Source organism: Anomaloglossus baeobatrachus, chromosome 7, assembly GCF_048569485.1.
Source record: "Anomaloglossus baeobatrachus isolate aAnoBae1 chromosome 7, aAnoBae1.hap1, whole genome shotgun sequence".
In the NCBI taxonomy this organism is placed as follows: Eukaryota; Metazoa; Chordata; class Amphibia; order Anura; family Aromobatidae; genus Anomaloglossus; species Anomaloglossus baeobatrachus.
Window position 1 is genome coordinate 115,124,914 of NC_134359.1, and position 26,872 is coordinate 115,151,785.

The 26,872-nt window shown below is 47.9% G+C and overlaps 1 protein-coding gene across 3 annotated transcripts in view; it reads right to left on the bottom strand.

Moving 5' to 3' along the window:
• Positions 1-26,872, bottom strand: part of VPS8 (VPS8 subunit of CORVET complex) — a 347,729-nt gene that overhangs the window by 281,400 nt on the left and 39,457 nt on the right. For all 3 annotated transcript variants that reach the window (XM_075317598.1, XM_075317599.1, XM_075317597.1), the window contains 4 exons: positions 15,809-15,933; positions 5,235-5,321; positions 3,332-3,399; positions 304-457 (listed from right to left, as the gene is read on the bottom strand). In XM_075317598.1, coding sequence (XP_075173713.1) covers positions 304-457; positions 3,332-3,399; positions 5,235-5,321; positions 15,809-15,933 — 434 coding nt within the window. The remainder of the gene's footprint in view (positions 1-303; positions 458-3,331; positions 3,400-5,234; positions 5,322-15,808; positions 15,934-26,872) is intronic.

Genomic DNA, 26,872 nt, shown 5'->3' on the forward strand with positions numbered 1-26,872 from the left:
TGTCATGAAGAAGGGGCAATGGAAATCAATATGTCGTCTATTGAGGGTGGAGAGTTGCCCTGGAGAGAGAATAGAAGATCAATAGAAGATAGGTGACTTTCTGGTGTCTAGATTCATGTTACTACATGAGGATATGGGTGGAGGTCGTCTCTCTCAATAGGTGACTTTATACCCCCCGATAAGTAACAATGTATACAGAAGCAATGGTCTGGAGGACCTGTGTAATGAGAGCCATCTATTCTAAGCTGCATACAGTTATGCTTGGTTTGTTGACTAATGGATGATAACATAAAATGCGAGTACCTTAGTCAATGATGCCATAGCCAGCAGCGAGTACTGGGTGATGGGGTGATCTCGTAGCTCAGGCTTGGTGTGAAGGGGCTCGATGCAGCAGACCTCCCCCTTGGAGCCACTGAACAGACATCGGGACTCGCAGGTTCTCACGCCCATGACTCTCCTGCACCATGATCACAAGAAATGGAAACTGAGAAAACGCATGTACTGACATTTATACAGGACTCGGCCACAAGGGGGCAGTAAAAACTACTCAAAGTATGACCTATAAGTGGATCTGATGGTTGAGGATATGGCCATATCATGGTGAACTAAACAAGCCCCCAAAATTTACCTGGACTATCAATAAGGAGAGTAATCCATCTGGATTACTCTCCTTGTTTGTTCATGCGGCCAGTGCAGGGCCGACCTCAGAGTCTGGGCAGCGGTCAGCTCAGGTGGCGGTGAGCTGGACTTTCAAGGATTATACCTGGACTATGACCACTGGTGAACAGCTTAGTGCTCTTCATGATGAAATCTCAGCCTTTTAAGAGACAAAACTTCAATCTTGGTGACAGTCCTGACTTTGGCTGGGGCTACATCAATTCTCAGACACAGCAATTCTCAGACAAGTCACACAACCAAAAACATTTGTGCAACTTGTGAGGGGCTTGCTGTTGTATCATTATTTTGGAGCTGTCGCTACAAAGCCCTAGCCTTTATCTGACCCGTGCACAAATATATACCAAAGTCCTGCACATACAGAAGAACATAGCCCGGCTTGTTTTATACCAGAATTGTATCACTGAGGTGCACATAATAATTTAACCCAAAGTTTATGTTATTAGGTCTTCAGGACTGGACATATTACATTAACCCTTCCCGCAATATGGAGATATTACACTATGCCAACATTTATGTAAATGAGCTTGTGGGTTCAGGCGCTGATTGACAGCAACCAATGGCCGGGACTCGATACAGGTTCAGTTCTGGCTATTAAACGCTTTTAGCAAATCAATCAAGAATGAATCAGTGGTATAAAACAGTAGGGGGGCTCTTTTGAACAATGATTGCTACCCAGGCATCAAACAGAGAGATATTTTTATGTTATATTTATTTATATTTCATTTATGTTGATTAATAAAGAATATGCAAAAAGAATACTATTGTATAGAGACAGCGAGGGTTAAAAGGGAACCTGTCAAGTGCAATATGCATCCAGAACCACGAGCAGTTCTGGGTGCATATTGATAATCCCTGCCATAACCGTCCCTGTATGTAGTAACATAGATAAAGAGATCTTTAGAAAAAGGTTTTTTTTAAAGATCCTTTATGATATGCTAATGAAACTAGTCGAAAGGGGGTTATTTCCAACAACTTGTCCCGCCCTTTTAGAATGTTAGCATGCTATCTAATGCCAACTGCCCAGGGTTATCATCGGCAGTGACACGCATAACTGTGTCCGTTGCACTGCCTCAGAACGCCGGGCTTAGCGTCAGTGCGCATGATCTCTCATGATGGTCTCAGCACTTCCGATCATGCGCCCTATGAAGTTGGGTGTACGTGTCCCAGCTTCAGAGAAGTCTGGTGCACATGACCGGAAGTGCCGGGAACTTCTGATCATGTGCACTGTCCCTAAGCCCGGCGTCTGAAGCAGTGACAATGGACACAGGTATGCGCATCACCACTGATGAGGACGCTGGGCAATGGGCGTGCTACCATGCTAAAAGGGTGGCTAGTCGGGGGAAATAACATCCTTGCGACTAGTCCCCGCGATTTTCCACCATAAACAGATTAAATTAGCTCCTGCTGTGATATTATTTCAACACAGACTGTCACAAGGTGTAGAAAAACGCTCATGGGATCTACCCGCTCATTAACATTGATCTGTGTGCTGTCCAATCTATATACAGACTCCATAAGATCCAAAAATATGAGTGTGTGAACTCAGCCTGAAAGCCATCTGTCATTGGTCTTAGTGGTCGTTTACCCTGCACAACCTGGGGCCAAAATCGACCGCCAACTGGCTCCATGTGGGCTGATTGGTGGTTATTTAGTAGCTCTTTCAGACAGGCCAACCTTCAGTATACAGAACGATGGGTTGCCGAAAACGATCATTTTTAAACCATCTAGATCATTTTACCCAACAATCCAGTGTTTTGCTCATTTGTGGGATGATGAACAGGCTGTGAACAGTGCACGATTATTAGGAACCGATCTTTACTTCCAAGGAAAGGTCACATGTTAATAACCTCGTCAGATGGAAGAGGACCTGATCTCTGGCACCATCTATTGGATGTAGCAGGCCTAAAAGTTAATATCGACCCAATGAGCCTTGCCACATGACTTATGAGAAGAAGCCAAACCAGACACCTGTATGCAGACACATGTTTTGGGGTGTTACCTCTCCTCAGTGCAAAGCAAGAGATCTGATGTGATTAGGTGAGAGGCCTTTAACTGAAGTTTTATGGGGGAACGCGTCGCTGGCTTGGCACTCTCCATAATGAGAAGTGTTCCCCCTTAGAACCCGAGGAATGGTCACTCACAGTACTCATAAGGTCTAAATGCAGCTTTACCCTCTGAAATAAAAAAGGGATGTAAACCTATTCTTAGAGAAAGCAAGCCTGCTATCATACACGTCTCAGCCGCAGTATGTACAATTAGGCTCCGTTCACATGTCCGGTACTTATTTCTGTTTTTAGATCCATTTTATGATGACAAAACGGGAATAAAATGACACAGCACAAATTCTGTTCTTTTAAATGGAGAGGAAAATATCCTAAAAGTCCATTTGACAGCAATCCAGTCAGTGACTGGAGTAACATTTCTGGAGTAAGGACCACCCCCACTTATAATGAACGTCGAGGGAGCGTTCCAAAGCCCGGTCCTACACATTTTGGCCGATATTGGCATGAAAATGCCAAATGTCACAAAGGTTTTACGCAACTTAGTTTTATGTCTGAGACATATGAAGATGTTTTACACCAGAATTCTGTTATAGCTCGGGGCCTTGTGTAATGCAACATACAATGTAATGGAGAAGAATGAATAAACCTACTTGAACGTGAGCTCAAATACAGATCCTCCGCTATCATTGCACACAGCGAGGGTTGGGTCATCTGTAAACTGGAACAGAGCACAGACATTATAATACAAGTTGTCCCAGACTGTTTTAAATCTCTACTCCTATGATAAACATGTTAATTTCATAGATTATTATAGAGGCATCTATGTATAAATAATATATAAAATGTTACATATAACTGAATTTAATTTATTATAATAAGCAATGGCTATTTAAAGGGAATCTGTCAGCAGGATTTTGCTATAATCTGAGAGCTGCATGATGTAGGAGCAGAGAGCCTGATTCCAACAGTGATCTGTCACTTACTAGACTACTTGATAGTTGATAGGTTTTGATAGAATCCCTGTTTTCTCTGCTGTAGATGTAGCAAAGGTCAGAATGCTGAACTGTATATAACCCCGCCCACACCCCTGATTGGCAGCTTATTGTGTACACTATGCATTCTAAATAAACAGCCAATCAGTGGTGGGGGGCAGGGTTCTACAGATTAGCCTGATTGTCCAGCACATGAGAACTACTCAGGCAGTGATAATTTCCTTCTGATAAAACAATGATTGTATAAAAAAATATACAGTACACAGCCTAATAAGTGACACACCACTGGAATCAGGTTTTCTTGCTTTACAATATTGCTGCTCTCAGATTAAATGTCAAAAATCTGCTGCCAGATTCCCTTTAATCTCATAATTGCTTTGTACTCTTTATGGTGATTTAGTCCCCAGAACTAGAAAGTGTTATGTCCACTGTAACTAAGCTATTTACAACCATGGAGATGAACTAAGAACCTACACGCTTACATATACATTTATTACAGATGGACTGATTTACAAGCAAACACTTTTAAACCACCTACATTCAGTGGATTAAAGGCTTATTCCCATCTTCATAGATTGCTATTCTCAGATAGTGCTTGTAAAAACAATTACTTTTGCAATTTATTGATTATTAACATTTGAATCTGTTCTTATGAGATTAATTTCTTTTGTTTACAACTGGTTGCCCGGGAGACAGACCACTGCTGCTGTCTAGCTTGTAAGCCCTGTGCTGAGGCTGGCCGACATTCAGAGGTAACAGCGAGCTCCACTAATCCTCGTACAACTCAAAATTAATGCTTACAAGCTTATAGAAGAGAGCTTGTAAGTACTGCGCATGTTCTGCTGTATGGCAGCAGTGGTGGTCGGTCTCCAAAGCAATGAACTGTAAACACAAGAAAAGTGTTAATATCTCAAGAACAGTGGCAGTAAATTACAAAATTGCTTGTATTTGCAAGCCCTGTCAGCCAATACCCATACCGTAGGAGGATAATTGCCATCCAGCGATAGATTTGCAGTGTGCTAAATATACATTTTTTCTCCTTTTCTACATTTTATATCGCAATTAATCGTTTCATCACTGAGATGTGTTGCAAATTAGTATACTGTACTACAGGAGAGGACACAGACTGCTCCTGCACAGGAACAATACATGGGCCCTGGGGAGTCCGATAGGGGGTGGGAGTAGCCCCCAATGGTCTGTCCACCCCTGCGGGTGGGAGCGGCCCCCAATGGTCTGTCCACCCCTGCGGGTGGGAGCGGCCCCCAATGGTCTGTCCACCCCTGCGGGTGGGAGCGGCCCCCAATGGTCTGTCCACCCCTGCGGGTGGGAGCGGCCCCCAATGGTCTGTCCACCCCTGCGGGTGGGAGCGGCCCCCAATGGTCTGTCCACCCCTGCGGGTGGGAGCGGCCCCCAATGGTCTGTCCACCCCTGCGGGTGGGAGCGGCCCCCAATGGTCTGTCCACCCCTGCTTTACTGGAGGTTTTAGTGCAATCATCTCTATCAACTATATTTGTTCATCCAGACAGCTGATTCTCTAGATACAGATAGAGGACACATGTACCTTTATATGTAGGATGGCAGTTCCCGGAGGATGGGCGTCTGTTATGGATCGCAGCAGTTTCCCACCTGCCAGGTCCCACATTGTAATCTGACAGGACATGAACACATCATAAGCAGGACGCTTATATAATGAAAGGGACAACATGGCGTTTACAGTTTTCATGCAATTTACACAATGTTAAAATAAAGATTACAAAACATTTAGAAGAAGTTATTACAGCATTTCTGATCTAACCTGATGAGATAATGCAAGAGGTGGAAATCACTGCACGGCCGGTAATGGATTATTCACTGGAAATACGGGATTAACCAGAGAAAGCCAAGAATTTAGGCCTTGTGGTGTTTTACAGGCCTTACTTGGCCAATGACCCCGCACATGATGGTCTCTGCATTGCTGGGGGTCCCATTGGTTGAGGTAACCATAGACTAAGGAATAACTACCAAATCAGGAAATATCCCTACAAATAGACCCCTGGCCCTGATAATGCTGATGTACTACTGAAAATCCATGTGAGAACGGCTGTATATTATATTCTATATTCCTTTCTGAGCATTTTTATATCAGATATTAAAATGAGCATTTTATAGGATCAGCTCGATCTTAGGATCAGGATTATATATTCTAACAAGGACTTTCAAAATAAGTACAACATGCGTATCAGGTCTAACAGCTATTTAATAATGTGTGCAGTCTGCATTGTGAAGTTTGGTGACAAATCTGCGTTAACACTAAGGCCCTGTGCGCACTGGAAAACGGAAATTTTCTTAAGAAAATTCCGCAGGCATTGAAAGATTACCGCACCCACGGTAAAAAAACGCGGCAAACCGCACCCGAAAACCGCATGCGGTTTGCGGCGGTTTTACCGTGGTATTGTTCGCGGTTTTGCCATGTGCGGGTTGGTACATGTGCTTTAATGCATTCAATGAAAAAAAAAAAAGAAGAAAAAAAGTAATTTCCTTCTGAGATAGATAGCAGACAGATAAATAGACAGATAGAAGAATAGATAGATAGATAGATAGATAGATAGATATAGAGTCCTTGTGAGCACACGCTGCATTTCTCACATTCGGTAGTGTGTTGTTCACATTACCGGCCATGGGAAATGCCCTGTGGTTACCTCTCTGCAGTCTGTCTCGTTGCGAGGCTGCATTCTGTACAGTGTCAGTCGCGGCTGGATGAAAGCATCGCAGGACGTGGATTATGCCGGAGCTGTGTGTTTTGGGGGGGTTAATAAAAGGGGTGAAAGAGGAGGCTTTTTTGTGTTATATTTAAAATAAAGGATTTTTCGGTGTGTGTGCTTATTCACTTTACTTACGAGTTGATCATGTCAGCTGTCTCATAGACGCTGCCATGATCAAGCCTGGACTTAGTGGCGGCGATGCGCTGCCATTAACTCGTTATAGTACTCTGATTGCCACCGCATCACGGCAACAGGAAGAGCCGGGGACACTCCGGTACTGCCACATAATGGATGCGACAGTCCTGGGGCAGCGGCGGGCTCATATTCTCGGCTGGGAGAGGGGGGACATTAACCCTGCCCCTCGCCCTCACCAGCCTGAGAATACCGGGCCTCTGCTGTGTGCTTACCTCGGCTGGAAGGTAAAAATACGGCGGAGCCCACGTGTTTTTTTTCCTATATGTCCGTTTGCTTTCTATGTGTATTCTATATGTCTGTGTGTGAGTGTGATCTGTGTGTATTCTATGTCTGTGTCTGTGATGTGTCTGTGTGTGTTTACTCTCTGCTCCGCTTCCTCTTCCTGTCATAATGACATCACTTCCCTGCAAACCGCAGGGCAGCAATTAACATTACCGCAGGTAAACCGCGAAATACCGGAGGGAATAACGCAGGAAAACGCAATGAACCGCACAGAATTTGCTGCCTGCGTTATTCCCTGCGGGATTTCACGATTACATGGCAGTCAATGGAGTGAAATGCCGCAGCGACGTGCGGAAAAGAAGTGACATGCAACTGTTTTTGCTGCGGGAATCCCGCAGCAAAACATGCAGCTGTCAAAATCCGCATCGTGCGCACAGGATTTTTTTTCCCATAGGTTTTGCTGGTGATTCACTGCAGAGATGTTATGAACATAACATGTCGCGAAACATGCAGCAAAACCGCAGGAAATCCGCGGCAAAAACTGGCAAGTGCGCACAGGGCCTAACTGTGTCTATTAGTTTGTGAACTTTTAAGAAAAATAATCTATTTTATAGATATAGTTTTTGATACTTAAAAGGAACCGATAATCTCCAAAAACACTATTTCCCTGCAGATATTGTTGTAATATGCATATAGTATAGCTTTTAAATTATATCTGGCAAGCTTACTGGAAGTGCAGATATAGGGAAAAAATAGCTATATTCTTCCTGCAGCCGCACATTTCCAGTCATCAAAACATTGCAGGGAGCGGTTATAGTCATCACTCCCTGTACAGCGAGTGCACTGTAATCACTCAGCACAATCAATGTCAGGCTGCTGTGCACACACCTCCTGCACACAGCCCCCACACACACACCCCACGCACACACACCCCCTGCATACACTCACCCCCTACACACACACCCCAGGCACACACCCCCCCCCGCACACACACCCCCTGCACGCACACACACACACACACACACACACACACACACACACACACACACACCCACATGGCACATACACACACATACACCCCCTGCACACACACACACACACACACACACCCTGCACACACACACACACACACACCACACACCCACACCCACGTGGCACATACACACACACACACACACACACACCCTGCACACACACACACACACACCCCCCTTGCACGCACACACACCCCCACACACACACACCCCCTACAAACACACCCCGCACACACACACACACCCCACACACACACCCCCCCTGCACACACCCCCTGCACACACACCCCCTGCACACAAACACACACACACCCCCACACACACCCCCTACACACACCCCCAACACACACACACAGACCCCGCACCCCCCCGCGTGCACAAACACCCCCGCGCACGCACACACACACTGCACACACACACCCCCTACACACACCCCCGCACACACACATACACCCCCCTGCACCACACACACACACCCACCCCCTGCACACACACATACACCCCCGCGCGCACACACACACACTGCATACACACCCCCCTGCACACACACACCACACGCACACACACCCCCCCTGAACACACACACCCCCTACAAAAACACACCCCGCACGCACACGCACACACACACACACCCCACAAACACACCCCCGCGTGCGCACACACACACCCGGCACACACACACACACACCCCGGCACACACACACCCTGCACACACCCCCTGCACAAACACACACCCTGCACACACATCCCCCCTGCACACACATCCCCCCTGCACACACATCCCCCCTACACACACCCCCTGCACAAACACACACCCTGCACACACATCCCCCCTGCACACACATCCCCCCTGCACACACATCCCCCCTGCACACACATCCCCCCTGCACACACATCCCCCCTGCACACACACATCCCCCCTGCACACACACACCCCCTACACACACACCCCGCACACACACACCCCGCACACACAGCCTGCACACACACCCTGCACACACACACCCCCTGCACACACCCCGCACACCCCCACACACACACCCCGTGCACGCACACACCCCCCGCAAACACACCCTACACACACACACACACCCTGCACACCCCTCTGCATACACACACACCCTGCGCACACACACACACATACACCCCCCTGCACACACACACCCCCTGCACATACACACACCCCCTGCGCGCGCGCGCACACACACACACACACAACCCCTGCACACACCCCCCGCACAAACACACACATACACCCTGCACACACACTTAAACCCCCCTGCACACACACATCCTACACACACACACAAACCCCCCTTGCACACACACACCCTACACACATACACACACACACACACCCCCTGCACACACCCCCTGCACAAACACACACACATACACCCTGCACACACACACACACAAACCCCCCCCTACACACACACACATACACCCCCACGCGCACACACACACACCCTGCACACACAGCCCCCTGCACACACACACACACACACACACCCCGCACACACCACACGCACACACCCCCCCTTGTACACACACACCCCGCACACACACACACACACCCGCGCGCGCGCACACACACACACACCCGCGCGCGCGCACACACACACACACACACACCCTGCACACACACACACACCCCGGCACACACACCCCTTGCACACACCCCCTGCACAAACACACAAACATACACCCTACACACACACACACACACAAACCCCCCCTGCACACACACACACCCTATACACCCACACACCCCCTGCACAAACACACACATACACCCTGCACACACACACACACAAACCCCCCCTGCACACACACACCCTACACACACACACACAAACCCCCCTGCACACACACACCCTACACACACACACACACACACACACACACTGCGCACACACACACACCCCCTGCACACACACACCCTACACACACACTGCACACACACCCCTTGCACACACATACACACATCTCCTGCAAACACACATCACCTGCGCATACCCACACTTCCTGCACACACACACACTGCGCGCACACACACTGCGCACACACCCTGCAAACACACACACACACACCACCTGCGCATAACCAAACTGTACACACACACCGACACCCTGCAATCATCCACCCTGAACACACATATGCATCCACCCTGTAGACACATACACACCTTGCGCACACACAGTGCATACATACATACACACACACACACACACACACACAAACCCCCCCCTGCGCACACACACATACACCCCCGCACGCACACACACACACACACACACACACACCCTGCACACACACCACCCTGCACACACCACACGCACACACACCCCCCCTGTACACACACACCCCCTACAAACACACCCCGCACACACACACACACACCCCACACACACACACACACCCTGCACGCACACACACACATATACACCCTGTGCACACACACACAAACCCCCCCTGCACACACACACCCTACACACACACACACCCCCTGCACACACCCCCCGCACAAACACACACATACACCCTGCACACACACATGCAAACCCCCCCTGCACACACACACCCTACACACACACACAAACCCCCCCTGCACACACACACCCTACACACACACACACACTGCACACACACCCCTTGCACACACATACACACATCCCCTGCAAACACACATCACCTGCGCATACCCACACTGTACACACACTTCCTGCACACACACACACTGCGCGCACACACACTGCGCACACACCCTGCAAACACAAACACACACACACACCACCTGCGCATAACCACACTGTACACACACACCGACAGCCTGCAATCATCCACCCTGAACACACATATGCACCCACCCTGTAGACACGCTCCCTGCACATACACACCTTGCGCACACACAGTGCATACACACACACACACACACACTGCATACACACACCCCCTACACACAATCTGTGTGCACACACACACGCTGCCCACACACATGCGGCACACACACCCTGCACACTAGGCTATCATTCAATGTGCTGGGATTATAGCACAATCATAAGAATAGTGATCAGTGACTGTAGCAGCTTCTTTCATCGCCCTCACAGATATAACTTCTTATTCTCCCTGTAGCTGTTAGTTCAGCAAGGCAACCGGCATAAATTAAAGGCCATTTATCTGCAGATTACCCCTACACCTCCAGCTGTTTTTAAAGGCGCATCGTTACCTTTAGGCTATGTGCACACACTGCGTTTTTAAAGACGCTGCGTTTTTGTGCGTTTTTTTAGCGCTAAAAACGCACAGAAACGCAGCATCTTTAAAAAACGCATGCGTTTTTACCGCGTTTTTGGCTGCGTTTTGCTGCGTTTTTGCTCACTGCGTTTTATCAACATTGCCATTGCCATTAAAGATTGTTGAAAAAAAAAAAAGGTATGATGTAATTTCCTTCTTCCATATGTTCTTCATTCTCCACTAGTGTATGCAGGAGAGCAGACAGCTGCAGAACTACAAGGCTCAGCATGCTCCATCCAGGACTGTATGCTGGAGGGAGAGTCAGGAGGAGCAGAACTACAAGGCTCAGCATACTCCATCAACTAGTGGATGCAGGAGAGCAGACAGCAGCTGCAGAATTACAAGGCTCGGCATCCTCCATCCAATAGTGTATGCAGGAGAGCAGACAGCAGCTGTTGAACTACAAGGCTCAGCATCCTCCTTCCAGGACTGTATGCAGGATTTCTTTGCCCCCCCAAACAAAAAAAAATGACGTGGGCTTCGCCATATTTTTGTATGCTAGCCGGGCACAGCAGGCAGGTATGGGCTGCCCCCAACCCCCAGCTGCCTATTTATACCCGGCTGGGAACCATAAATATAGGAAAGCCCTTTTTTTTTTTTTTTTTTTTTTTTTAAATTATTTCATGAATTTCATGAAATAATTAAAAAAAAAAAATGACGTGGGCTTCGCCTAATTTTTGTGTCTAGCCAGGTACAACTAGGCAGCTGGGGATTGGATTACGCAATGCAGGGTGCCCAAGCTTTTTGGGCACCCCCGCTGCGAATTGCAGTCCGCAGCCACCCCAGAAAATGGCGCTTTCATAGAAGCGCCATCTTCTGGCGCTGTATCCAACTCTTCCAGCTGCCCTGATGCCGGGTGGCTCGCTGGGTAATAATGGGGTTAGGGCTAGCTGTATATTATCAGCTGGCCCTAAGCCTGAAATTCATGGTGTCACGCCAATATTAGACATGGCCACCATGAATTTCTAGTAAAGTTTAAAAAAAAAAAAAACAACACAGAAAAATATTTTTATTAGAAATAAAACACAACACAATTAGTAACTCCATCTTTATTGAAATAAAGAACCCCCCTCCGCAGTAATCCTGGGTCAAGGGTCCCGCGCCGTCCAATCCGGATCCAATATCATCTGATCAATTTGCTGGAAGGCAAAGCGATCAGATGATGTGTCAGGTTCAAGGCCTGAATCACATGACACAGCAGCTGATTGTATAAACGGCTTTTATACAATCAGCTGATGCATCAGTGCAAAAAAACCAAAAAACAAAAAAAAAAACAACACTTCTGTGCAGCGTTGGACTGGCTACCGGAGGAATCTCCAGTAATGCCAGGCCTGGATTCAGGTACCTGCACTGCACTCCGGAGCTCTCACCTGAGCTCCAGACTGCAGCCGAGACTGTACAGCGAGCGAGTGCTGAGTGACTGAATCGAAAGTGCCGGGGAATGCTGAGTGACTGAATCGCAAGTGCCGGGAAATGTTCATGACAGCTGCAGACATCCCGGGCTAATCTCCGGTGCCTTCACCTGAACTCCGGAGATCACCCCGGCCTGTCTGCAGCTGTCATTAACTGACTGCAAGCGCCAGGGAATCAGTCACTCGGCGGTAAAATCCGGCGTCACCGCAAGACTTACGATCAGCTGATGCGTCAGGTGACTGCATCAGGTGATCACCGCCAGGTCATGCAGCTATCGGACGTGCCTAGGACCTGGCACACAGCCGGAGTGGGGGTGGCGGGACCGGGAGAGGAGCTGGGAGCGGACATGGCCCCAGGAGTCTGCAGACAGGTGAGTATGACATTTTTCTACTGTTCACTTTTGATTTAGCAGCCGTTTCAGCTCCTGCACAGGAGCGGACATGGCACTGGGCGGGAAATGGAAGCAGCGGTGGCGGTACCGGGAGGATTCACGGTTCTGTGTTTACTGGCAGAAGGAATCCTCTTCCTGTACATTTCACTTTACTACCCACCCCTTGCGTTTCTAGCTGCGTTTTTAGTAATAAAAACGCACTAAAACGCAGCTATATTTGCAATTTGCTGTTTTCATTGCGTTTTTGAACATCTCATTGAACTCAATGGTTGGAAAACGCAGTGAAAAACGCAAAAATAATTGACATGCTGCGTTTTTGTGGGCACCACAAAAACGCAGCTAAAAAAAAAACGCTGTGTGCAGACCGCAAAAATGAAAACTCATAGACTTTGCTGGGGAAGCAAAGTCATGCAGTTTTCTGAGCAAAAACGCACAAAAACGCCGCGAAAAACGCACTGTGTGAACTTACCCTTAAACTGTATTTGAAGAGCTGTAGAGATAATTAAGCCTTTAGCTCCCTCTAGTGTCAGCCAGAGGCATAAACAATGTGAGTGAGTGTGTGTAATAAATGAATGTACCAGACTTTAGAAGAGTGGGATTTATTTTATTCTAAACTAAGAGACCCTTAGTATAGAATAAAATAACTCCCACTCTTCTAAACTCTGGTACATTCATTTATTACAGTGAAAACCATAACTCAAACCTTCTGGGAGTTTTCAGACCCATAAATAATTATCACCATTTTATTCCAGTAAATTCAGAAACTGCATTATATTTAATTAATTTTTATTATCAAAAAAGTACAAAAAACAGTTTATTACATTAAAATTAATATTAATGCAGATTATACAATAAATCCAAAACATATCAATCACATAATTCCAAAAAGGAGGGGCAGGATAGAAGTGGGGACACCAGTAATGATGGCCCCCCGAAGAAGATTACCTTGAAACGTGCGTCGGGCGTGGGTTGGGACCTGACATCCGAGCCTCACAAGTCACTAATATGGGTAAGTCTGGAGTTTGCTGCATTTAATCCATCGCTGTAACGAACGGGCACACTTTGACTGTTTTTTACTGTTTGAGTGCCATCTAGTGTCCGTTTATGGAACAGCTGGGATTTTCCTATCTAGATTTTCAATCATTGTGCATTTACTCCAGACACGATATCTTACGTGCATTACTACCCATAAATTGATTGGGTCAGGTGTAGACTCTGATGTCTGTTTTACCTCCCTCTTTTGGGCTTTTTACTGGTGTCCCCACTTCTATCCTGCCCCTCCTTTTTGGAATTATGTGCTTGATATGTTTTGGATTTATTGTATAATCTGCATTAATATTAATTTTAATGTAATAAACTGTTTTTTTGTACTTTTTTGATAATAAAAATTAATTAAATATAAAACAGTTTCTGAATTTACTGGAACAAAATGGTGATAATTATTTATGGGTCTGAAAACTCCCAGAAGGGTTGAGTTATGGTTTTCAGTGTTTTATGTGGGAGTGACCCGATGAATAAAGAATGAGGTCCCGTTTTTGCCCTACTTTTGTGGTTATTTATTACAGGTTGTAAATGTCTTTACTGTTGCATAAATAAGTGACTTATTTCGACAGGGATATTGATGACTTGTAAGACACACACTGCATACGAATAAAATCGCCCTATAGAGCTTGCTTTGTAGATAGCGATCACTATCAGTCCCATATGCTGAATATTTAGCTCTGTCTCTTTGCAGAACTGTGGGAATCTGGGGTTAAATCCCAACCGGTGCAGCATCTGGATGAGGTCTGTATGATTCCTGTGCCTCCACTTTGCAGCTCGAAATGAATAAATTAGAATTCCTTTGGCTGCAGTGACAGATGTTAGGGATTATATTTTCTGCACTGTGCTGCAGATGATATGGGCATTACAAAAAAAACAAACAAAAAAAAACCAATAGTGCAGAGAATGCATAAATGATCAGGAGAAATTACTGAATTGCAGTGAACGGACATGTTCCCATTAAGTGTTTGTGCACATACAGGGGAGGGGGAGAGGTGGGGGAGAGCTCAACAACCAACGTCCGTTTCACGCCGACTAGGCGCTTCTACGGGTCCACTATTTGAAGTGGACCCATAGAAGCGTCTAGTCGGCGTGAAACGGCCATCGTCCGTTGAGCTCTCCCCCACCTCTCCTCCTTCCCTGCTGTAACTTGTTCATGTTGCCTTGTTTTGAACAATAAATCTTGGACTGAAGGATGAGTGACCCGTGACTTCTATCTTTTATGTAGTCTGTTATGTTGGCAACATATGAAGCAATAGGATAAGGCCAAACTAAGTGTAAACCGTACATAAATGAACTACTATGTTAATATTAAAGGGTTTGCCACTCTCAACTTGTTCTCAAACACTAGGTGTCTCTCCAGTAAAATAATAACACCTATACTCACCTCAAGTGCGAGCACCATTCCAGCAGAGACAGCACTGGATTCTCCCGGCGCTTACGTAACATAACAATGATCCATGCAGCCAATCAGGGGCCACTTTACTGTCTTCTCCTTCGGATGTAACTGACATCCAGAGGAAGTCAGAGCTGCGGCTTATCTCTCACTTCCTTCAGATGTGTCTAATTTGTCCTAATGCGGGGACAGTGAAGTGACCACTGATTGACCGCAGGGATCAAGTGACTTAACAATGTCAAGAGAGCCCTGGGAGAGTCAATGCTGAGGTGAGTATAGGTGTTATTAATTTTACTTGGAAGAAACATAGTGATGGAGAAGGGGCTGTCTGAGAAGTGAACAACCCCTTTAATTATGGTACATAAACAAAAAGCTCATGAGGACCATAAGAGTGGTGATTAAGTGTACCTGTCCTTTGGCGAAACCACAGAGAAGTCTGGAACAGTCATTATTAATGCTCAATGCTGAGACCGCTCCATACTGGGCACCCAGGGCCGTGCTGCCGAGACAAAGCCGCAAAGCCTGGTTGGTGTCTGCGGAGAAAAATAAATGTCTGTGAATCCATCAACACCTAAACCAAGAACGTAACACTTCCAACAGACTGAGAATGTGAATGTATCAGGCATATTCCATTCTGGTGCTGATTACATACTAATAAGTAGTATATGGTAATACCAATAAGAAAAGTATAATACAGAAATATACTGGATATTGCTCATATACTCTCAAATCCCTTCATACCACTGAATACTGCTAATAGAGTATTCAAAGAAGTCTTCAGTAACTGGTAAGAATTCATGTAAATCGATCAATAATACTCCACTGAAATATATGTATCATGCATCATTCCTCGTACTCGCTGGCATGCAGAGGGTTATCATACCTTTGCCTTCCCAGATCCATGATAATAAGAAAATAGACAGAAAAAAAGGTTGTTATTAGAGCCAAAAAGTGTAAATATCTCCCAGCCACGTGCTCTGCCTTCATGTTATATTTCATAAGGTCTGCACAACATTTGCCATAAGGGCCCCTGTCTAGCTGGAACTATAGCATGGTCGCCCCTGTATATGGTCCAACGGTCAGTAAAACAAAGAAAACGACAAGTTGGCTAAAAGTTAAGCAGGTTCCACGCTCCTTTACTACTCAGTCATGAAAAACGTGTAGTAAAATAAAAAGTTCAATGTAGAACCCTTTCCATATCAGTGATGGCAGCCGTCTTCTGGTCAGCAGTGACAAGCACGCACATTTTGTTTATAGACATTATAAATGTCCTCAGTATATATTTAAGTTAACGCATGTAGTTATAGAAAATAAACTGTAGATGATGCTACTCCATGAAAGCATTAAAGCACCACTCCAGGAGTCTATGTATCACAGTTGGAGTGGTGACATTAAGCCAAGTCTCCTATCTCCAGTTTTATACTCACCCTCCGGCGTCTTCATCTGTTATCAGTCTTCTGCAGTTTGTGACCTGCCAGCAGCTCCAGTGTTCCATAGTGCGCCGCTGGAGGTCAAAACACAATACAAGTCTATGAGAGCTTAGATCTTGCTCTCATAGACCTTTATTGAGCGTTTGTGACGCAAAAGTAGAGCAATTCAGATACAGAGTAAAAATGCCAGAGGTTGAGTATAAAACCAGGGACCTTAGATTAAAAGCACCACTCCTGTGCTGAAAAAAAAAAAAAAAACAACTCTGGAATGGTGCTTTCATGTGAACCCACGAAGTATTTAAATGCTACTAATCTACAGATACAGCATTAATCTGTAGGTTAATAGTATTCTAAAGCGACTCAGACACCACACTGAAAACCCAGCTACTGGAGGAAAGAAGGGAATTTTGTTTACTTACCGTAAATTCCTTTTCTTCTAGCTCCAATTGGGAGACCCAGACAATTGGGTGTATAGCTACTGCCTCCGGAGGCCACACAAAGTATTACACTTAAAAGTGTAAAGCCCCTCCCCTTCTGCCTATACACCCCCCGTGGGATCACGGGCTCCTCAGTTTTAGTGCCAAAGCAAGAAGGAGGAAAGCCAATAACTGGTTTAAAACAAATTCAATCCGAAGGAATATCGGAGAACTGAAACCATTCAACATGAACAACATGTGTACCTGAAAAAACAAAAAGCCCGAAGGAAACAGGGCGGGTGCTGGGTCTCCCAATTGGAGCTAGAAGAAAAGGAATTTACGGTAAGTAAACAAAATTCCCTTCTTCTTTGTCGCTCCATTGGGATACCCAGACAATTGGGACGTCCAAAAGCAGTCCCTGGGTGGGTAAAATAATATCTCGTGATAGGGCCGTAAAACGGCCCTTTCCTACATGGGGGCAATCGCCGCCTGAAGGACTTGTCTACCTAGGCTGGCGTCCGCCGAAGCGTAGGTATGCACCTGATAATGCTTGGTAAAAGTGTGCAGACTCGACCAGGTAGCCGCCTGGCACACCTGCTGAGCCGTAGCCTGGTGCCGTAATGCCCAGGACGCACCCACGGCTCTGGTAGAATGGGCCTTCAGCCCTGAGGGAACCGGAAGCCCAGCAGAACGGTAGGCTTCAAGAATTGGTTCCTTGATCCACCGAGCCAGGGTGGATTTGGAAGCTTGCGACCCTTTACGCTGACCAGCGACAAGGACAAAGAGTGCATCCGAGCGGCGCAGGGGCCCCGTGCGGGAAATGTAGATTCTGAGTGCTCTCACCAGATCCAACAAATGCAAATCCTTTTCACATTGATGAACTGGATGAGGACACAAAGAAGGTAAGGAGATATCCTGATTGAGATGAAAGGGGGATACCACCTTAGGGAGAAACTCCGGAATCGGGCGCAGAACCACCTTGTCCTGGTGAAACACCAGGAAGGGAGATTTGCATGACAGCGCTGCTAGCTCGGACACTCTCCGAAGAGACGTGACCGCTACTAGAAAGGCCACTTTCTGTGAAAGGCGAGAAAGGGAAACATCCCTCATAGGCTCGAAAGGCGGCTTCTGGAGAGCAATTAGAACCCTGTTCAGATCCCAGGGCTCTAACGGCCGCTTGTAAGGAGGGACGATATGACAAACCCCTTGCAGGAACGTGCGTACCTGAGAAAGTCGTGCTAGGCGCTTCTGAAAAAATACAGATAGCGCTGAGACTTGTCCTTTAAGGGAGCTGAGCGACAAACCTTTTTCCAAACCGGATTGCAGGAAGGAAAGAAAAGTAGGCAATGCAAATGGACAGGGAGAAACTCCCTGAGCAGAGCACCAAGATAAGAATATCTTCCACGTCCTGTGGTAGATCTTGGCGGAGGTTGGCTTCCTAGCCTGTCTCATGGTGGCAATGACCTCTTGAGATAATCCTGAAGACGCTAGGATCCAGGACTCAATGGCCACACAGTCAGGTTCAGGGCCGCAGAATTCAGATGGAAAAACGGCCCTTGAGACAGCAAGTCTGGTCGGTCTGGTAGTGCCCACGGTTGGCCTACCGTGAGATGCCACAGATCCGGGTACCACGACCTCCTCGGCCAGTCTGGAGCGACGAGGATGGCGCGGCGGCAGTCGGACCTGATCTTGCGCAGCACTCTGGGCAACAGTGCCAGAGGTGGGAACACATAAGGTAGCCGGAATTGCGACCAATCTTGAACTAAGGCGTCCGCCGCCAGAGCTCGGTGATCGTGAGACCGTGCCATGAAAGCCGGGACCTTGTTGTTGTGCCGGGACGCCATTAGGTCGACGTCCGGCATCCCCCAGCGGCGACAGATCTCCTGAAACACGTCCGGGTGAAGAGACCATTCCAATGCGTCCATACCCTGGCGACTGAGGAAGTCTGCTTCCCAGTTTTCCACGCCCGGGATGTGAACTGCGGATATGGTGGATGCCGTGTCTTCCACCCACGTCAGAATCCGCCGGACTTCCTGGAAGGCTTGCCGACTGCGTGTTCCTCCTTGGTGGTTGATGTATGCCACCGCTGTGGAGTTGTCCGACTGAATTCGGATCTGCTTGCCTTCCAGCCACTGCTGGAAGGCTTGTAGGGCAAGATACACTGCTCTGATTTCCAGAACATTGATCTGAAGGGTGGACTCTTGCTGAGTCCACGTACCTTGAGCCCTGTGGTGGAGAAAAACTGCTCCCCACCCTAATAGACTCGCGTCTGTCGTGACCACCGCCCAGGATGGGGGTAGGAAGGACTTTCCTTTTGACAATGAGGTGGGAAGAAGCCACCACCGAAGAGATTCCTTGGCCGCCTGAGAAAGGGAGACGTTCCTGTCGAGGGACGTCGACTTCCCGTCCCATTGGCGGAGAATGTCCCATTGTAGTGGACGCAGATGAAACTGCGCGAAAGGGACTGCCTCCATTGTTGCTACCATCTTCCCTAGGAAGTGCATGAGGCGTCTCAAGGGGTGTGACTGGCCTTGAAGGAGAGATTGCACCCCTGTCTGTAGTGAACGCTGTTTGTCCAGCGGAAGCTTCACTATCGCTGAGAGAGTATGAAACTCCATGCCAAGATATGTTAGCGATTGGGTCGGGGTCAGATTTGACTTTGAAAAGTTGATGATCCACCCGAAACTCTGGAGAGTCTCCAGCGCAACGTTCAGGCTGTGTTGGCATGCCTCTTGAGAGGGTGCCTTGACAAGTAGATCGTCCAAATAAGGGATCACAGAGTGACCCTGAGAGTGCAGGACTGCTACCACTGCTGCCATGACCTTGGTGAAGACCCGTGGGGCTGTCGCCAGCCCGAAAGGCAGAGCTACGAACTGAAGGTGGTCGTCTCCTATAACGAAGCGTAGAAAACGCTGGTGCTCTGGAGCAATCGGCACGTGGAGATAAGCATCCTTGATGTCTATTGATGCTAGGAAATCTCCTTGAGACATTGAGGCGATGACGGAGCGGAGGGATTCCATCCGGAACCGCCTGGTTTTCACGTGCTTGTTGAGCAGTTTTAGATCCAGAACGGGACGGAAAGACCCGTCCTTTTTTGGCACCACAAACAAATTGGAGTAAAAACCGTGACCTTGCTCCTGAAGAGGAACAGGGGTCACCACTCCTTCTGCCTTTAGAGTGCACACCGCTTGCAGAAGAGCATCGGCTCGGTCGGGAGGTGGAGAAGTTCTGAAGAATCGAGTTGGAGGACGAGAACTGAACTCTATCCTGTACCCGTGAGACAGAATGTCTCTCACCCAACGGTCTTTGACCTGTGGCAGCCAAATGTCGCCAAAGCGGGAGAGCCTGCCACCGACCGAGGATGCGGAGAGAGGAGGCCGAAAGTCATGAGGAAGCCGCCTTGGTAGCGGGTCTTCCGGCTGTCTTTTTTGGGCGTGACTGAGCCCGCCAAGAATCTGAGCTCCTCTGATCCTTTTGAGTCCTTTTGGACGAGGAGAATTGGGACCTGCCCGAGCCTCGAAAGGACCGAAACCCCGACTGTCCCCTCCTCTGTTGGGGTTTGTTTGGTTTGGGCTGGGGTAAGGATGAATCCTTACCCTTGGACTGTTTAATGATTTCATCCAATCGCTCACCAAACAGTCGGTCACCAGAAAATGGCAAACTGGTTAAGCACTTTTTGGAAGCAGAATCTGCCTTCCATTCCCTTAACCACAAGGCTCTGCGTAAAACCACGGAGTTGGCGGACGCCACTGCCGTACGGCTCGTAGAGTCCAGGACAGCATTAATCGCGTAAGACGCAAATGCAGACATTTGAGAGGTTAAGGATGCCACCTGCGGAACAGATGTACGTGTGACCGTGTCAATCTGTGTAAGACCAGCTGAAATAGCTTGGAGTGCCCATACGGCTGCGAACGCTGGAGCAAACGACGCGCCGATAGCTTCATAGATGGATTTCAACCAGAGCTCCATCTGTCTGTCAGTGGCATCTTTAAGTGCAGCCCCATCTTCCACTGCAACTATGGATCTAGCCGCAAGCCTGGAGATTGGAGGATCCACCTTGGGACACTGGGTCCAGCCCTTGACCACGTCAGGGGGAAAGGGATAACGTGTATCCTTAAGTCGTTTGGAGAAACGCTTATCTGGATAAGCGTGGTGTTTCTGGACTGCCTCTCTAAAGTCAGAGTGGTCCAGAAAAGTACTCAATTTCCGCTTGGGATACCTGAAATGGAATTTCTCCTGCTGTGAAGCTGACTCCTCCACTGGAGGAGCTGGGGGAGAAATATCCAACATTCTATTGATGGACGCTATAAGATCATTCACTATGGCGTCACCATCAGGTGTATCCAGATTGAGAGCGGTCTCAGGATCAGAATCCTGATCAGCTACCTCCGCCTCATCATACAGAGAGTCCTCCTGCTGGGACCCTGACCAGTGTGATGAAGTCGAGGGCCGCTCCCAGCGAGCTCGCTTAGGCTGTCTGGGACTGTCGTCCGTGTCAGAGCCCTCACCCTGGGATGCATGGGACACCCCCGGAGCCCGGAGCTGTTCCAACTGAGGGGGACCAGGGAGCAATGATTCAACAGTGCCCATGGTCTGAGTTACCGGTCTAGACTGCAAAGTTTCTAGAATTTTAGTCATAGTCACAGACAATCTATCAGCAAAAACTGCAAACTCCGTCCCCGTCACCTGGACAGTATTCACAGGTGGTTCTCCCTGGGTCACCTCTAGCAGAGGCCCCGGCCGAGCAAGTGCCACAGGGGCCGAGCACTGCACACAATGGGGGTCAGTGGAACCTGCCGGTAGAGTAGCCTCACATGCGGTACAAGCAGCATAGAAAGCCTGTGCCTTGGCACCCTTGCTTTTTGCGGACGACATGCTGTTGTCTCCTCTGAGCAATCTAGGAGGGTATATAGCCAAGAATCAACAGCGACCGTACAGTGCAATGTATAGCATGCAAGCATAAAAATACAAATGTACACTTCGGCCCTAGTGGGGTCAGCACCCGAGGTGCTGCTTACCGCCCGCTCAAAAGCGGGTGTGTGGTCGCCAGAATCCCGTGCCTGGGTCTCCCAGAACTTGTCTCCCCTCTCCAGCTCAGACTGCACACAGGAATGGCTGCCGGCGTTCTGTGAAGAGGGGCGGACCGTGGGCGTGCCTCAGACAAAGTGCGGGAAACTGGCGTCCCACTGTGCCCAGTGTGAGGGCTGGAGTATGTAAAGTAGACTCCAGCCCTCGGCGCTGATGTTCTGTACAGCGTCCCGCCCTTCCCCTGATTGGCAGGCCTGGGGGCGGGAACGAAACGAAACTAGGCCGCAAAAGCCGGGGACTCGAGTAATAAGCGCGGCCGTCATATATGCACGGCCAGCGCGGAAGTCCCCGGCGCACCACAAGTCCCAGCCGCGCCGCAGTGTAAAACTGACAGCAGCGGCCGGCGCGGCAGTTCCCAATACATTGACTCACTCAGCAGAGCTGTAGTTAGTAATGGCACAAGCGCGCAGCGCTGTTGTCCCCGGCGCACTAACACACCCAGCAATGCTGCAGTGTGTCTGCGCGCGGTCTGTACGGGGACACAGAGTACCTTGACGTAGCGGGGCCCTGTCCCTGACGATACTCCGCTCCATATCCAGCAGATTCCCCAGGGGCTGTGGATGGAGCACGGTCTCAGTGCCTGGAGACCGGTAAGATCCCACTTCACCCAGAGCCCTAAGGGGGATGGGGAAGGAAAGCAGCATGTGGGCTCCAGCCTCCGTACCCGCAATGGGTACCTCAACCTTAACAAACACCGCCGACAAAAGTGGGGTGAGAAGGGAGCATGCTGGGGGCCCTAGTATGGGCCCTCTTTTCTTCCATCCGACATAGTCAGCAGCTGCTGCTGACTAAACAGTGGAGCTATGCGTGGATGTCTGACCTCCTTCGCACAAAGCATGAAAACTGAGGAGCCCGTGATCCCACAGGGGGTGTATAGGCAGAAGGGGAGGGGCTTTACACTTTTAAGTGTAATACTTTGTGTGGCCTCCGGAGGCAGTAGCTATACACCCAATTGTCTGGGTCTCCCAATGGAGCGACAAAGAAATTAACTTTATTGCCCCGGCAGCTTCAAGTTTGGACACGCCTTCTCATTCAAAGAGTTTTCTTTATTTTCATGACTCTGAAACTTGTAGATTCACATTGAAGGCATCAAAACTATGAATTAACACATGTGGAATGAAATACGTAACAAAAAAGTGTGAAACAACTGAAAATATGTCTTAGGCGGGCTTTGCACGTTGCGACATCGCAAGCCGATGCTGCGATGTCGCACGCGATAGTCCACGCCCCCGTCGCAGGTACGATATTGTGTGATAGCTGGCGTAGCGAACATGATCGCTACGCCAGCTTCACATACACTCACCTGCCCTGCGACCGTCGCTCTGGCCGGCGACCCGCCTCCTTCCTAAGGGGGCGGGTCGTGCGGCGTCATAGCGACGTCACACGGCAGGCGGCCAATAGCGGCGGAGGGGCGGAGATGAGCAGGATGTAAACATCCTGCCCACCGCCTTCATTCCGCATATCCTACGGAAGCCGCAGGGACGCCGGTAGGAGATGTTCCTCGCTCCTGCGGCTTCACACACAGCGATGTGTGCTGCCGCAGAAACGAGGAACAACCGTCAGCGTAATTATGGATTACGCCGACGCTGCACCGATGATACGATTACAACGATTTTGCGCTCGTTAATCGTATCATCTAGGCTTTGCACAGTACGATGTCGCCTGCGATGCCGGATGTGCGTCACTTTCAATTTGACCCCACCGACATCGCACCTGCGATGTCGTAGTGTGCAAAGCCGCCCTTATATTCTAGGTTCTTCAAAGTAGCCACCTTTTGGTTAGATTACTGCTTTGCACACTCTTGACATTCTCTTGATGAGCTTCAAATGTGTCCAAACTTTTGGTCTGTACTGTAGGTTACAGGTATGTGTGCTTTTATGGTTCTGCTTTTAAATTTATTTATCTAGGAGGCCGCATGGCACATGAAATACATAATATAGGACCCCCCTATTGAGATTTGCCGTAAAGTGGCAGGGGTGGCTCAAAGAATTGATCAATTATTTGCTAAAAATCTCATTTTGTGTTATAGCACAGTTGGAATAAATCCGTGAATTTGCACTTTTTATATGAGGCATGCCACTATCAGATCGGGCTGGCTCCCCTTTTTCTTTTTTTTATACTGATGGTCTATCCTTAGGATAGGTCATCAATGCGTGATCGGACAGGGTCTGACGCCTCGCACCCCTGCCGATAAGCTGTTTACGGTGCTAACGGCTGTAGCTGACGGATGAAAATGCTCAGTTTCAGAGCTGCACCATCAACTGATAGTGGCTGCGGCCGGGTACTGCATATCTGCCTCCTATTCAAATCAACAGCAAACAGACGTGCAGTACCCGGCCACGGCCCCTATCAGCTGACTGAGCAACTCCGGAACTGAGCACTTCCGGCTGCTTGCTGCCACCATTGGGAGCAACTGATCAGCAGGAGTGTCCGGTATCGGACCTTGGCCAATTAGACATTGATGAACTATCCTAAGATAGGCCATCAATGTAAAAGTACTGGACAACCTCTTTAAGACTGAACTCACACATGCACTTCATTCTTTGGTTCTTTTTTAAGCCAATATAATATAATTATATATATATATATATATATATATATATATATATATATATATATATATATATATATACACATACAGTACAGACCAAAGTTTGAACACACCTTCTCATCTCTAGAACAACTATTAAGAGGAGACTTTGTGCAGCAGGCCTTCATGGTAAAATAGCTACTAGGAAACCACTTCTAAGGACAGGCGACAAGCAGAAGAGTCTGGTTTGGGCTAAAGAACACAAGGAATGGACATTAGACCAGTGGAAATCTGTGCTTTGGTCTGAGGAGTCCAAATTTGAGATCTTTGGATCCAACCACCGTATCTTTGTAGAAAAGTTGAACGGATGGACTCTACATGTCTGGTTCCCACCGTGAAGCATGGAGGAGGAGGTGTGATGGTGTGGGGGGGCTTTGCTGGTGACACTGTTGGGGATTTATTCAAAATTGAAGGCATACAGAACCCGCATGGCTACCACAGCATCTTGCAGCGGCATGCTATTCCATCCGGTTTGCGTTTAGTTCGACCATCATTTATTTTTCAACAGGACAATGACCCCAAACACTCCTCCGCTGTGTAAGGGCTATTTGACTAAGAAGGAGAGTGATGGGGCGCTACGCCAGATGACCTGGTCTCCACAGTCACCAGACCTGAACCCAATCGAGATGGTTTGGGGTGAGCTGGACCGCAGAGTGAAGGCAAAAGGGCCAACAAGTGCTAAGCATCTCTGGGAACTCCTTCAAGACTGTTGGAAAACCACTTCCGGTGACGAATGCCAAGAGTGTGCAAAGCAGTAATCAAAGCAAAATGTGGCTACTTTGAAGAACCTAGAATATAAGACCTATTTTCAGTTGTTTCACACTTTTTTAAGTATTTCATTCCACATGTTTTAATTCATAGTTTTGATGCCATCAATGTGAATCTACAATTTTCAGAGTCCTATCTACAGTTAGGTCCAGAAATATTTGGACAGTGACACAATTTTCGCGAGTTGGGCTCTGCATGCCACCACATTGGATTTGAAATGAAAACTCTACAACAGAATTCAAGTGCAGATTGTAACGTTTAATTTGAAGGTTTGAACAAAAATATCTGATAGAAATTGTAGGAATTGTACACATTTCTTTACAAACACTCCACATTTTAGGAGGTCAAAAGTAATTGGACAAATAAACCAAACCCAAACAAAATATTTTTATTTTCAATATTTTGTTGCGAATCCTTTGGAGGCAATCACTGCCTTAAGTCTGGAACCCATGGACATCACCAAACGCTGGGTTTCCTCCTTCTTAATGCTTTGCCATGCCTTTACAGCCGCAGCCTTAAGGTCTTGCTTGTTTGTGGGTCTTTCCGCCTTAAGTCTGGATTTGAGCAAGTGAAATGCATGCTCAATTGGGTTAAGATCTGGTGATTGACTTGGCCATTGCAGAATGTTCCACTTTTTTGCACTCATGAACTCCTGGGTAGCTTTGGCTGTATGCTTGGGGTCATTGTCCATCTGTACTATGAAGCGCCGTCCGATCAACTTTGCGGCATTTGGCTGAATCTGGGCTGAAAGTATATCCCTGTACACTTCAGAATTCATCCGGCTACTCTTGTCTGCTGTTATGTCATCAATAAACACAAGTGACCCAGTGCCATTGAAAGCCATGCATGCCAATGCCATCACGTTGCCTCCACCATGTTTTACAGAGGATGTGGTGTGCCTTGGATCATGTGCCGTTCCCCTTCTTCTCCAAATTTTTTTCTTCCCATCATTCTGGTACAGGTTGATCTTTGTCTCATCTGTCCATAGAATACTTTTCCAGAACTGAGCTGGCTTCATGAGGTGTTTTTCAGCAAATTTAACTCTGGCCTGTCTATTTTTGGAATTGATGAATGGTTTGCATCTAGATGTGAACCCTTTGTATTTGCTTTCATGAAGTCTTCTCTTTACTGTTGACTTAGAGACAGATACACCTACTTCACTGAGAGTGTTCTGGACTTC